At 44.2% G+C, this 12982-nt stretch overlaps 1 protein-coding gene across 2 annotated transcripts in view; it reads right to left on the bottom strand.

Annotated features, from left to right (window-relative positions):
- Positions 1-439: 439 nt before the first annotated feature.
- The window catches only part of MAN2B2 (mannosidase alpha class 2B member 2), a 58220-nt gene continuing 45677 nt past the window's right edge, over positions 440-12982 (bottom strand). For both annotated transcript variants that reach the window (XM_065405134.1, XM_065405135.1), the window contains exons 12-19: positions 11257-11448; positions 8833-9085; positions 8617-8727; positions 8309-8507; positions 7584-7727; positions 6970-7082; positions 4942-5059; positions 440-656 (exon numbers count right to left, since the gene is read on the bottom strand). In XM_065405134.1, coding sequence (XP_065261206.1) covers positions 559-656; positions 4942-5059; positions 6970-7082; positions 7584-7727; positions 8309-8507; positions 8617-8727; positions 8833-9085; positions 11257-11448 — 1228 coding nt within the window. In that variant the 3' untranslated portion in view covers positions 440-558. The remainder of the gene's footprint in view (positions 657-4941; positions 5060-6969; positions 7083-7583; positions 7728-8308; positions 8508-8616; positions 8728-8832; positions 9086-11256; positions 11449-12982) is intronic.

The raw sequence follows: 12982 nt of genomic DNA, 5'->3' as shown, positions 1-12982 counted from the left end.
GTAACTCCTTCCCAATATAGTTATTAATGAACATTTCTCACAATCAGTGTATATGTTGTCTGAACTTGGCAGGCAACTGTAGCTTTACATTCTTTATGAGAACAAGAGACTAAATAATCCAGGCAAAGCCCACCATTTTTAAAATTTAAAAATAGATAGAACTGAAATGGATTTAACAATGCAAAGAAATACAATCACAGCTTCCCAGTTTCATGTCCTGGCTGATACATTTGTACTGCAGTATAGATTGAGTCATAGCCAGTCAGATATTTTCCTCTTTTTTTCCTATTTTCAAGTTAAACACTTTTAATTTCAAGAAAAGCATGTTTTAAATAGCTGACCTAAGAAAGTAAGGGGTCATTTCTTTTAAAAAGAAGCAAATGAACCAGCAACTAATTTTGATAATTTAATCAAGTTTTACAGTTTATTACAGAATAATTATTCCTTCCATTTACAATACTAGGAAAAAAGTTCTCAAAACGGTTGCTTCATTTCTTAAAAAAAAAAAAAAAAACAGCAGGTTACTCAACAGTTGGCCTAGGAATACTCTGCAAACTTTCATTGACCTTGAAAGTACACAAAAAAGGTCCTAATTTCCTTTGGGTGAATAGTCACAGTAGAGTTTTCTGTGGTCTTCTTTGTATTACTGGAGAGCCCTATAAAATACAAAAATGCAGGTGTTTATGATTTGTCATTTATTCTGAAAAGCTTTATTTCAAATCAAATGCACACAGTATTTTGTTGTCTCAACATTTTTGATCCACTTAGGTTTGAACAGATTTTCTTTTCTAATTTAAACAGCTGCACCTATAACTCTAAGGAACACACATTCATCATTTTAAAATATACTGTAAACTATCCACCTTTCACTCTCTGCCTCATGCTACTGATACTAGTCCCACCCTAATGATACACTCAGGCAGAAGAAAAGGTGCACATTTCCAGAGTGTCCAGGCAAATGGAGAGAAAAATCCAACACTTAATATTCCAAAACTGCTGCTTTGCTGAGGTGGCTCTGCAGTTCACTTAAGCCTGGTCTACACTAGAAAATTAAATCTGATTCACTACGTCATTCAGGAGTGTGAAAAATCCACATCCCTGAACGTGTAGTTAAGCCAACCTAATCCCCAGTTTAGACAGAACTAGAATGATGGAAGGATTCTTCTGTTGACCTAGCTACCACCTTTCTGGGAGGTGGATTACCTATGCCAATGGGAGAATTCCTCCTGTCACTCTAGGGAGAGTCTACATTGAAGCGCTACAGCGGCGCAGCTCTGACATTGTAGCGTTTTAAGTGTAGACGAGCTCTTAGTGTCTTACCTATGTTTGCCTGCATTTCTCGAGGTCATGCAGTCAGTGGCTTGGCCAAGATTACAATTCAAGAAACTTTTTTTTTTATATTAACATTCAATATTAACTACTGCAACTTCTGTGTACCTTAAACCATAACTCAAAACCCAGAACCACAAATAGAGTAAGATGCTTAAAAAAAGGAAAAAAATGCAATAGAAGTCAGAAACAAAGTAAAATACCACCACCCCAGCCTCTGTGCAATACAACAAATACACAACCACAAACAAACTTGAAATTAGCCCAAACCACACATTTTGGATACGGAACTCAACTTCCCCAAAGTCTGTGGGTTTTCTGATCTGGGTTTCTAACCACCTCTTATATGAATTATGGTAAAAAGTAAACAAATGCACAAACTAGGGTCTGAGCGTTACTCTGATAGATACCAGTCCTCTGTCCAAGATTGCACCTACTGAGAGTCGGTGCACAGAATGGACAGTGCTCACTTAATGAGCAACTATTCAATATTTTGTTTTATTTCCATTGTTCAATATGTGGCTCCAGACCTTATTTACTGCACTATACAAACCCTGCTCATTGACTTTCCTATGGTGCACATCACTACAGTATCTAAGTGCTTCAAAAACATTAATTTATCTTCTCAACACCCCTTTGAGATAAGGGGGAGGGGTATTATCATCTCCATTTTACAGATGGGAAACTGAGAAACCCTGAGATTAAGGTCAAGTACCCCAACTTTGCATGTCTAATTTGAGACACCTGGACCTGATTTTTCAGAGCACTTAGCATTATATAATATTTCTATGTTCAAAGTACAGCTCTCATTGACTTCAGCTGCAGATGTAAAGGCTTTACTTCTGGAAATCAGATCCCAGTCTCAAATCAGGCACCCGAAAAATGAGGAACATACCATTAGTGACTACCGCTGAAAAGTTTGATTTAAGTGACTTGTCTAGCATCACATAGGAACTCTGTGTCAGGGACAGAATCCAATTCTCTAGAGCAACATTCAACTGCCTTAATCATAAGACTGTCCTTTCTCTTCCTGCAATCCCCTGCCTCATTCACTACACACCTTCCAACTCCTGCAACAAAGGAGGCAGGGGTCCTACAGAAAACAACCTCCTTTACTACAGAACCACAACTCATTCCAGAGGACGCCCATCCTGTGCAATGAGTGAGGATGGGGTCCTGTGGAAAAAAAAGTACATGACCGTGTAATTAAAGACTGTATCGTAATGTATCCTCATAAGGGGGCTGAATTAAGATTGCATGGGCAACCTTATTTCAGCGTTTCCTAACTTCTGAATGCTTGACTTTGCAACCTTAATAATGATCTTTTAACATAGGGTTTTTTGGGATAAGATATCCTAGGTTCTTAAAACAACCAAGTGAAAAAAAGAGAATTTCCGTCACATGGGATCATATTGACACCGATGTGGGTCATCAGCACGGATGGACACTTTGCCAGGGGGTTTCTCAGTCATCTGCTGACATCAGAGGAATGGTAAGACTCAAGAATCTTGAGTTCTATTCCAGGATCTCAAGGGGGCTGTGCTCTTTTACCCTTTCCCCCAAAAGTTTGATCCCTTCTGCACCATCCCTGTCCCAGTTCTGTCTCCTCCCCACCCAGCTTCTTATCCCAATTCTATTCTTGTGGGCTTCCAGTCTCCACAGGTTTCTCATCCCTGTCCCAGTCTCCTTGCCCGACCATTTCCAGTTCCACTACAACTCCCCCAGCTCCTTCTCCCACCTCTTTGCCCAGTTAGTCCCATTTCCCCCCTCTCATTTCCTTATCTGTACTGTCTTTCCTGGCTTCCAGTCACTTCTTACCCCACCCACATTCCTTGTCCCCATTGGCTCCCAGCTTCCCACCCCGGGCTCCTCCTCCAGTCTCAGCATCTGGCTCCCTTGGCTTCATGTCCCAGTCTCTTTGCCCAGCCAATCCCAGTTCTTTTCCCACACCCTGGCTCCTCATTAGATCTGTCTCCTCTTACCCCATTGGCTCCCTGTCACAGTCTCCTTGCCCAGCCAACCTCAATCTTGCCACTCTCCCATCCCATAGTTTTCCTTTCCCTTACATCCTCCCCAGCCAGCCTCCAGTTCCAGTATCCCACCCTCCCCTCAGAATCCTTGTCCCAATCTACTCCCCTACCCTTCCTCCATGGTCTAGCTCTTGTCACCCTCTGCTTTTGAATCAGGTTGCTTCCTCCTCCATGGTGCCTGGGCCCAGTAGAGAGTCACTGAGAGCACAGGAGAGACAGTCTTGCTGCTCTCAGTACCAATGCCTGGATCCAGCCTGGTTCACAGCAGCCCAGAGTAGCAATTGCAGAGAAAATCCTACTCCGCCCCAGATAGGAGCATGCTCCGGACAGACGGAATGTATGGGGAATTTAGCTGCCAAGTTTTAGCAAGTCTCCCAAGCATGTGCAATCTGCAATGTTTGGCCAAATGTGGGCAGATTTTCACAGGTCTGGCAAAAGGGATATCCTTCACACAAAAGCCACTCATCTGTCAAATTTCAAGTTCCTGCTCTAAAGTAGGAGGCTGGCTGAATTTCTCAAAGATGAGGTCACCACCATTTTTTATCACGCATAAAACTACATACTTTTCCCTAGCCTCATTCTCAGAAATAGCTGAATAATTTTGGCTGAAATTTATGAAGAACATTTAGCCTGAGGCAGACTCCCAATATATAAAGTTTCACACAAACAGTTAAAGTTTGGCAAAGTTTTAAGTAATGAAAACAGGGTCTTATAATGGGAAGTTTTAGGCAAATTTAATAATATGCTGTACTACCAACCCCACCTATAACAACTCTTTTAGGTCATTTGAATCTGCTCAGTGAGACTGTTTCCTGAGCGGCAACATCCAATGAAAATACCATCTGTACAGGGAGACTTTGGCAAACCAGTAAAGTGGTCAGCAGGCTGTAAAGTGGCCATGCAGCTTGACCAAGGCGGGGGCGGGGGGTTAGGATGCCTCAGAAAGGGCAGCTTGACCCCGCGTCCTTCCTGATAAGAGTTGTGTTGAAGTTGCTGATACATGCATTTTAAAAGAGCAGGATGTACCCTCAGGAATGTCTATTGGGGGTGCAGACTCTGGAAAAACCCACACCTGGTTAATCAATAATCAGAAGGAGCCTCTTGCTTGCCCATTGGAACTGTTTGCTTGACAAGTTTTCTTTAAGGGACATGTCCTATTACTAATGTATAAATAAGGGGAAAAGCTTGAGATAGGTGGGACTCTTTGGACTGGCCTCTCCCTCTGGATGCATCTTGTGTTCCACACTGGCAGACGGGCTGCCACTGTGCCACCCGAAAGCCACACTCAGCTTTGGTAATTATCAAGGGTTGGGGGTGTTTTACTAATCTTGTTGCAGACGTGTGTAAGTGCTTGAGATTAAGTAAAGTTTAGCTTTAAGTGAAAGCACTCGTGTTGTCCTGTTTGTGCCAGCCATCTAACGGTCGGACGGCCGTGTCTCCCCTGATTTATTTCCTGACACCTCCTCGCACAGAGTAAAAGTTACCAAGAGCTTTGGGTTGAAAGAACCCCGGTTAACACAACAATATCTTGTCAACAGGTTGGGGCTTGAAAAAAGGAAACAAAATCTAGTTTCCCACCCACCTTTGCTTATATGTTGTGCTGATTTCCATTTCCATCGCTCCAAAGTGTTTATGTCCCAGGTTCCTGTGAGCGACCGCTCTTCCACCAACTCCACTGTTCCCAACCCTTTCAGCAGAGACTACATAAAAAGAAATCCCAAGATATCCAATTAATGTTACTTAACGGAATGCCTACTGCAGCTCTCATCTGCTCAGTGAGCAGCTGGGCAAGGGTAGAATTTTGATCTGTAATCTCAAAAGTATAACGCTCTCAGCAATTACTATCAGAGCTGTGTATACTTTAAAACCACCACAGATGATTCAGCACAAATGGATCCCCCTTTTTAAGTCACCAGGGCACTTATTAGATAGACTCCTCGTTGTTCTTATTAGATATCGTGTTCTTGACACTGAAGAGGGCAGCCTCCTCTTTTGGGTCAACTGCCACATCCGAAGAAGTGGGCTGTAGCCCATGAAAGCTTATGTTCAAATAAATGTGTTAGTCTCTAAGGTGCCACAAGTACTCCTGCTCTTTTTGCCACATCCCTAGTCAAGCAGAAATCCCATGTCAGGTGTTATACCTGCCCTTGTGTTCCCCAGCCAGGATTTGTGGTGTCACAATCACAATCTCCTATTTAAAAATAAAATTAAAAAAATCTTGCTGCCCAAACAATCAAAAGGGGAAACTGTCTCTACAAGAGATACAGTCAAAGTGATCAGACACATATTGCAGTCAAATGCACAAAAAACAACGGGGGGAAAAAAATAGAGAAAAAATAATGTTTACCCTCTCTAAAGCTTTCACATTTCAGTAATCTCAGGTGCTACTTGCAACATTAGATACAAAGAAATCACAGACAGGTGTCTATAACATTCAAGTTATCACAGCAAATATTACATTAATATCTACACAATAGGCCCAATCCTACAGATGCTTGTGCACATTTTTCTACTGTCAATGCGATGGCTGTTCAGCTCGGGTAAAGGCTAAGGCTGCGAAGCATTCACAGAGGTCACAGCTTCCATGACTTTCCGTGACCTCCGTGAATTTTGCAGCGCTGGTGCGGCTAACCCCAGGATCACCCCAGCAGCTGGGGAAGCCCAGGGCCAGCCACACCGGCCGCTGCTCTGGCAGCCCCAGGCAGCTGGTTCCCAGCGCTGCCCTGAAGCAGCAGTCTGGGCCCAGTGGTGGTGGGGCCCCGGGCTGCCCCCTGCCCAGACCAGCGGCGGCTGCGCCCGGACCAACAGTGGCGGGGTTGCGGGCCGCCTCACCGCCCGGACCAGCAGCGGCAGTGGGGCCACGGGCTGCGCCCCCCCCCCCCAGCAGTGGCAGGTGGCCCCAGGCCGCCCCAGGCTGCAGCAGGACCCCGAGTTGTCCCCCCCCAGAAAAGGCGTCATCCCGCGCTACCTCCCCACCCCAGCAGCAGTCTTCAGGAGCGCCTCCCTCCCAGCAGGTAAGATTTAGTCACAGGTATTTTAGTGGACAGGTCACGGAGCAGTGACTTTTTGTTTATTGCCCATGACCTGTTCATGACTTTTACTAAAAATACCTGTGACTAAAACGTAGCCTTAGTAATGGCTCTTGTGGTGAAGGGTAGGGGAAAAAATGAACTCTAACCTCAGCAAGAGGCAGAGTTTTGCCAGTAGTCTCAGTAGCAGCATTAGTGGGTCCATTTTTTTAGTAGTTTCCAATTAAAGGAAGAGGCAGGTTATGTTTTTGTAACAAGATTCCTCTTCAGCAGTCCAAGATAGGCTGAGGGTTTATCTACATGGTGGGGTAATGTGTTCTACAGAGGGTGATTTCTAAAGCATGCTAATGTGATGCATGGTATCTGGTCTGTGTATTAAAGGTTCTCTATTGCACTTTAACATAGTGCAATTTGAAAAAGTTCTACATTAAAGCACACTTTAGTGCACACCAGAAAGTTCTACATGGGCCAATTAATGCACAACACATTAGTGCATTTAGAAATCACACTTCAGTAGAGCGCATTACCCCACCGTGTAGACAACCCCTAAGCGGTGCTTTAGCAGGAGTGATTAATTTTACTTTCAGATTCACTGTTGCAGGCTGTGATAGCACAGGATCCTCTCCCACTTCATACATATGCCTGATTCTTAGAAGTACACGTCTGAAGTCTGCATCCTCTTGCTTTTGTATACCTAAAAAAACCAAAACGGGTTTTATTATTTAATGCTAAAAACTCAAGGTTTCTGTTGGAAGTTACTCACCTCATGTGTCTTGTCTTAAACTAAGATTTCAGGAAGAGATTTTCAAAGGTACAAAACACAGGGAAATGTCCAACTCGCATTGACTTATTTACATCAGTAGAATCTGAAGGCCTTAATCCAGCCCAAGCCCCATTGTGTAGGTGCTGCACAGACATCTAGTAAGAGACAGACTCTACCTCAAAGATCTCATGGGGGATATTTTCAAAGGGAGTTGGGTGCTTAAATGACCCTTATACTCTTTGAGGCAGGGTCTGTCTTTATTATACGTCTGCGCAGCACAGAGGCCTCTGACCTAGTTCAGGTGCTACTGTAATACAGATAATTAATAACAATAATCACAAAATAAAGGAGGTAGAGAAAAATAGCCTTTGTAAGTGTTACACACTGAATAATCTCCATCTACAAATGACTTACCGCTAAAAGAGAACCTACCTTTGTAAATATTCTGTAGCTGCTCAGTGTGGTTGGAGCTGTATGTCCACCCAGGAATGCTTAGAGTCTGGAGATGTAGGTTGGCTGGGAGGGTTACAGGATCTCCCTGAACAGAATGAAGTTCTCGATGCAGCTTTGGTTTGTCTGTATGTGAAATTAAGAAAAAAAAGCTATCATGTAAAACATGGTTATGTCAAGAAAGAGGACCCTGGCCAGTGGCACTGCATTGCTTTTGGAGGGGCAGAGTGTGCCCTCCCTCTGTCTGAACTAGACCAGGAGTGGGTGAGGCACTCTCTCTTCAGATGTTCTGAGGTACTAAGCTGAAAGCAGCATGACTTGAACTGGCTGAAAAGTATATTAGTGCCCCAGTAAAGCATGCTTCATCAAGTCTTGCTGCTGCTATTCTACTACACGTCTTTTTTATTTGAAAGATGTTTTAAACTTGGACTCAAAAGTTCTCTCAGTTAGCTACTGTCGCCGAGATTTTCAGCCAATGGATGCCTAGAGTTAGGCTCCTAAATCTATAGAGCCAGGCACATGAAAAGTAGCCCCATTTTCAAAGGTGCTGATCATCCAGCACCTCCTCTTAAAGGGCAATGAGAAATCGTGGGTGCTCACCTTGGAAAAGGCAGGCCAGCTGTTTAGGTGCCTAAATATAGACTTAGGAGTCTGACTTTAGGCAAAAGAAAGGAACAATTCTTAGTTTTAAAAAAGGTAAGTAGAACAGTTACCTGTTAGCTCTCCATACATAACAACTGGTCTGTGTTCTAAAGCCAGAGCACTTGACCGATACAGAACATCAGCGGCTGGCTTAGTTCCTAAAATGAGCCAGAACATTGGCCGAACCACCGAGGTGTCATTCAAAGTGAGATTGTAATTCAGGTCCCACTCAAGGTTATTCCACAGTCTCCTATGAAGCATCACCTGCATGATGAAGATAAATGCCAGAACAGTCATCAGCCATCATGCTTTATTCAGATCACAGGGAGCCATGAAATTACTGTTTTATTGTAAAAACATTTTCAATCATTACCTCCACTTGCCCATTTCCTTGACTTGAGACACCATGAGATCTTTCTGCAAGCAGAATCAGCCTCATGCTGTCATCCTCAATGTAGGCAGTCTGGACCATAGGATAATAGTTCTGAAGACAAACAATAAATCAAACGACAAAAACATTAAGTTTGTGCAACATAACAGAGCACGAACAGGATACACACTTGATTTTGGATTACAGCTTTATGCCTACCCGAGCCACTCTATTATTCACATAGGCCTTGTATGGTCTCTTCTGCATCTGATAGCCATTGTTGTCAGTGTGAAGTGTCTGCTTAGTGTTTAAATTTGTGCTTGTTCTGAAGATTGCCTCACGATTTAGTTCCAAAGGTCCAACCCTGTATTCTTGTTCTATCCTGTGGCAAAGCAGCTTATCATCATAACCTCCTGGTACACTGTAGATTCTTGAATATGCCACATACATGTAATCCTGAGCAGTTATATTCCTACAAAACAAGAGGGTAAATAATATGAAGTTTAGCAAGTTAAACTAATATCAGGTCACAGTTTGCATTATTAATAAACCTGCAGTATTTTACATCATGTTCTTATTTTGGATTGTTTAAAATTATAGCTATTTTTCTGTCATTTCTCCTTAATACACTCTTAAGTGGAAGGATATTATCTTGTTTTTACTCTCACAGTCATAAGTATAGACTACAGTAGACACTTCTATTACTATAGAGCAAAAAAAACCCCAAAAAAAACAACTCCTTACATACAAAATGAATATTATTCAAATGAAAAGTCTATCTAGAACATATTTACTTTCCAGTTGAATTGCTACACAGACAAGTATTGCAAATAACAATTTAAACAATATGTTTACATTCGGGGAAGATATAAATAAACCTGAGTTCAATTTTCCCATCTAAAGAACATGAATTTTCATATACAAATTCCATTTTATATCTTCTATGTGTACAGTAATTCCAAATCTTTCTTGACATAATAACCATCCTTGTGCATTGCAATTTCACTTAAAGTAACAGAAAACTTCAATAAAACAACGATCAGCTAATAAAAAAATTAAAAGGTAGTTGACTGTAAATACTCTTAAATAGAGAAAAAGTAGCTAGTTCTTCAGAGTTCAAAGAAGAGTGATCCGAATGCCTCATTGTTGGGGATTCAGTTCCCTCTTTTATCTTTAATTAGCTCTTTTTCCAATGTGCAGATAGCAGTTTGTACTCTAATTAGAGACCTGTCGAAATTCAACCAAAATAGAAGATTCATGATCTCAGCAGACTTGAATCTTGTTTTTGAATTGCACGGATACTCCATGTTAAAAACAAACAAACCAACCCACAACTGAACACACCACATTTCTAACTTTCCTCACCTCAACAACAAAATTCACAGTTGCACCATTAAACTAGGTACTTAACCAATGTCTTCTTCGCCAGTCACATGTTAAATAGAATCCACTAAGAGCTGTACAACACACATGTAACTGTTTAGAGATGACTGTACAGCAGTGGTCACCAACCGGTTGATTGCGATTGACTGGTCGATCCTAGAGGATCTCCCAGTCGATCGCAATCTGCAGTGGTGTAGTGGGGCTGCCACTAAGGCAGACTCCCTGCATACCCCCGCCCCACGCTGCTCCTGGAAGCAGCCAGCGCAGCCGCGGGGGGGCAGGGGTCTCCCTCCGCGTGCTGCTCCTGCCTGCAAGGACTGTCTCTGCAGCTCCCATTGGCCAGGAATGGGAACCTGTGGCCAATGGGAGCTGCGGTGGCGGTGTTTGCAGAGAGGGGCAGCATCTGGAGCCACATGCCTCCCCCCTCAGGGGCTGCAGGGGTGCGTTGGCCCCTTCTGGGAGTGGTGTGGGGCTGGGGTAGGCAGAAAGCTGCCTTAGCCTTGCTGCGCCTGCCACCGACCAGGAGCTGCCAGAGGTAAGTGCTGCCCGGCGGGAGGCCGCACCCGAACCCCCAGCCCCATCCTGTAGCCAGCATCCCATACCCCCTCCTGCACCCCAAACCCCCTCCTGCACCCCAACCCCCAGCATGAGCCCCCTCCTGGAGCCAGCACCCCAGCCCCCAGCTCTGAGCTCCCTCCCAGAGTCAGCACCCCAAACCCACTCCTGCAACCCCAAACCCCTGCCCCAGGCCTGACCTCCCTTCCAGAGGCCAGAACCCTGTACCCCCTCCTGTACCCCAACACTCTGCTCCAGTCTGTAGCCCCCTCCTGCACCCAACTCCCTCCCAGACCCACACCCCCTCCCGCACCCCAATCCCCTGTCCCAGCCGGGAGCCCCCTCCTGCACCCAAATTCCCTCCTAGAGCTTGCACTCCTCACTCCCTCTTGCACCCCAACCCCCTGCCCCAGGTTCAGCCCAGAGCCCCCTCCCAAACCCCTACCTCAGCCCGGTGAAAGTGAGTGAGGGTGGGGGAGAGTGAGCGACAGAGAGAGAGAAGGGGGATGGAGTGAGCAGGGCAGGGCTTTGGGGAAGAGGCGTGGCCTCGGGGAAGGGGCAGAGTAGATCCTGGGTTGCCCTTAGATTCAAAAAGTGATTTTGGGCATAAAAAGGTTGGAGACCACTGCTGTACAGGATTACTCCCACATGTGTAAAGAGGATGAAAAATCCAAGTGAGGTTCAATCACACCCAAGTACCTTTACCTGTAAAAATATTGCCTGATCTCTCTCACTAGGTTTCCAGAAACAACTTCCAGTCCCACTGCTTCTGATTCTTCAACAGCTGATCCATTTGGGGTAAATAAGTAGTTATCTGAAATGGGCCCCTTCCTCACATCTCCGTTCACATGATATTCAAGAAACTCCTGAGTTACTTGGACAGTCTGGTTAGTCTTCCTGTAAATTCATAAAGGGGAAAATGTATTATACAGATATACATTATGTAAGTATTATCTGCAATGCTTAATTGCAAGGGGAATGAGGATGGGAGTCTTAGAAAATATCTGTTTCTTTAGCTAAAATGAATAATTAATTAAATAGGCAGCAGGAGATGAGGCCAGCAGGGAAGGCAAGTGCCTCTTGCTAAATATTTGCCATCACAGAACCAACTGTAAATAGTTATAAAATAGTCACTGGCCTCCTAACAATTTCATGCAATTCCCAGTGTCATTTTGTATTTTCAGCAAATCTAAATGTTTCTTAAGTTGTTCCCATTAGCTCAATGATTTGAAGTCTTATAAGAGCAAGATTTGCTTATGAACCTGGGTTCAAAGGTTCTCAACTGAATAAAAATATATGTCACATAATATAGATCAAGCAGAATCCGGTCAGCTAAAGCAATTTTTATAGCTACATAAACTAATACAACCCTGGACCTGATATGCAGCCCTGTAACAAAGGGGGTAGCCTTAGAGACCTGAGCACAGGATGTGGAATCAGGAACTCCCCAGTTCTATTCCAACTCTGCCTCCTTCTTCCACTTGTGAAGTATGTAGAGATACGCCACTTAGAGTTGTACACACTACCACGTATGTCGCTATAACTTATATCGCTCAGGGGTGACATCTCTAAGCAACCCCTGAGTGACCTAAGTTACTCCGAGCTAAGCGCTGGTGTGGACAGTGCTATGTTGGTGGAAGAGCTTCTCCCACTGACTTAGCTACTGCCTCTCATGGAAGTGGTTTTATTATGCTAATGGGAGAGCTCTCTCCTGTCAGCATAGAGCTTCTTCACCAGACGCGCTACAGTGGTGCAGCTGCGCTGCTCTAGCGCTTGTAGTGTAGACTAGCCCTTAGTCTTCCAACTTCCCTCCCACGCTCACCTGCCGCTCCCTTTGTAAAGCAGGGGCAATACTGATCGACAACCTTTGCAGGGGAGTTGTGAGGACTGAATTATTCAGTGATTATGAAGCTCTATGTAAGTGTTAACATTATTAATGGGCCATTTGTGTGTAAAGCATTAATTTCCCACAAAACCATTAGCAGTTCGGCCACAGTCATTGACTCAGCAGGAATGAAGATTCCACGCAGTAACTTTGGTTCAACTGGAGGCTGACACTTTATTGAAGTTTTAAACCCCCTCAAACACTAACTACCTGCAAAATGGTCCAGTGTGGACATCCAGCTAAATACCATTGGGGGTGGGGGTGGGGGCGCAGGACCACAGGGGACGACTACCTTTCCCCACCATTTCAAAACAAGCCTTATGGTACTGAATACCCTTGCTGATACCCCCACTACCCTTCCCTTGTATGAGGGTTTATACAGGGATGTTGTGCCTCATCAGACACAAACTACCATACATCAGCAGGGGGTGGAGAAAAGTTATAGAGAAGGACGGGGAGAAGAAGAGCCTTCAGATATAGTGTTTATTTATGGATTCCTCAAGGTTTTCCCATGCCAAGGAACCTGCCAAAACTTCAACAGTGAAC

The sequence above is a fragment of the Emys orbicularis genome, chromosome 5 (assembly GCF_028017835.1).
Source record: "Emys orbicularis isolate rEmyOrb1 chromosome 5, rEmyOrb1.hap1, whole genome shotgun sequence".
Taxonomy (NCBI): domain Eukaryota; kingdom Metazoa; phylum Chordata; order Testudines; family Emydidae; genus Emys; species Emys orbicularis.
The sequence above is the reverse complement of the archived record's forward strand: the minus strand, read 5'-3'. Positions and strand labels throughout refer to the sequence as shown.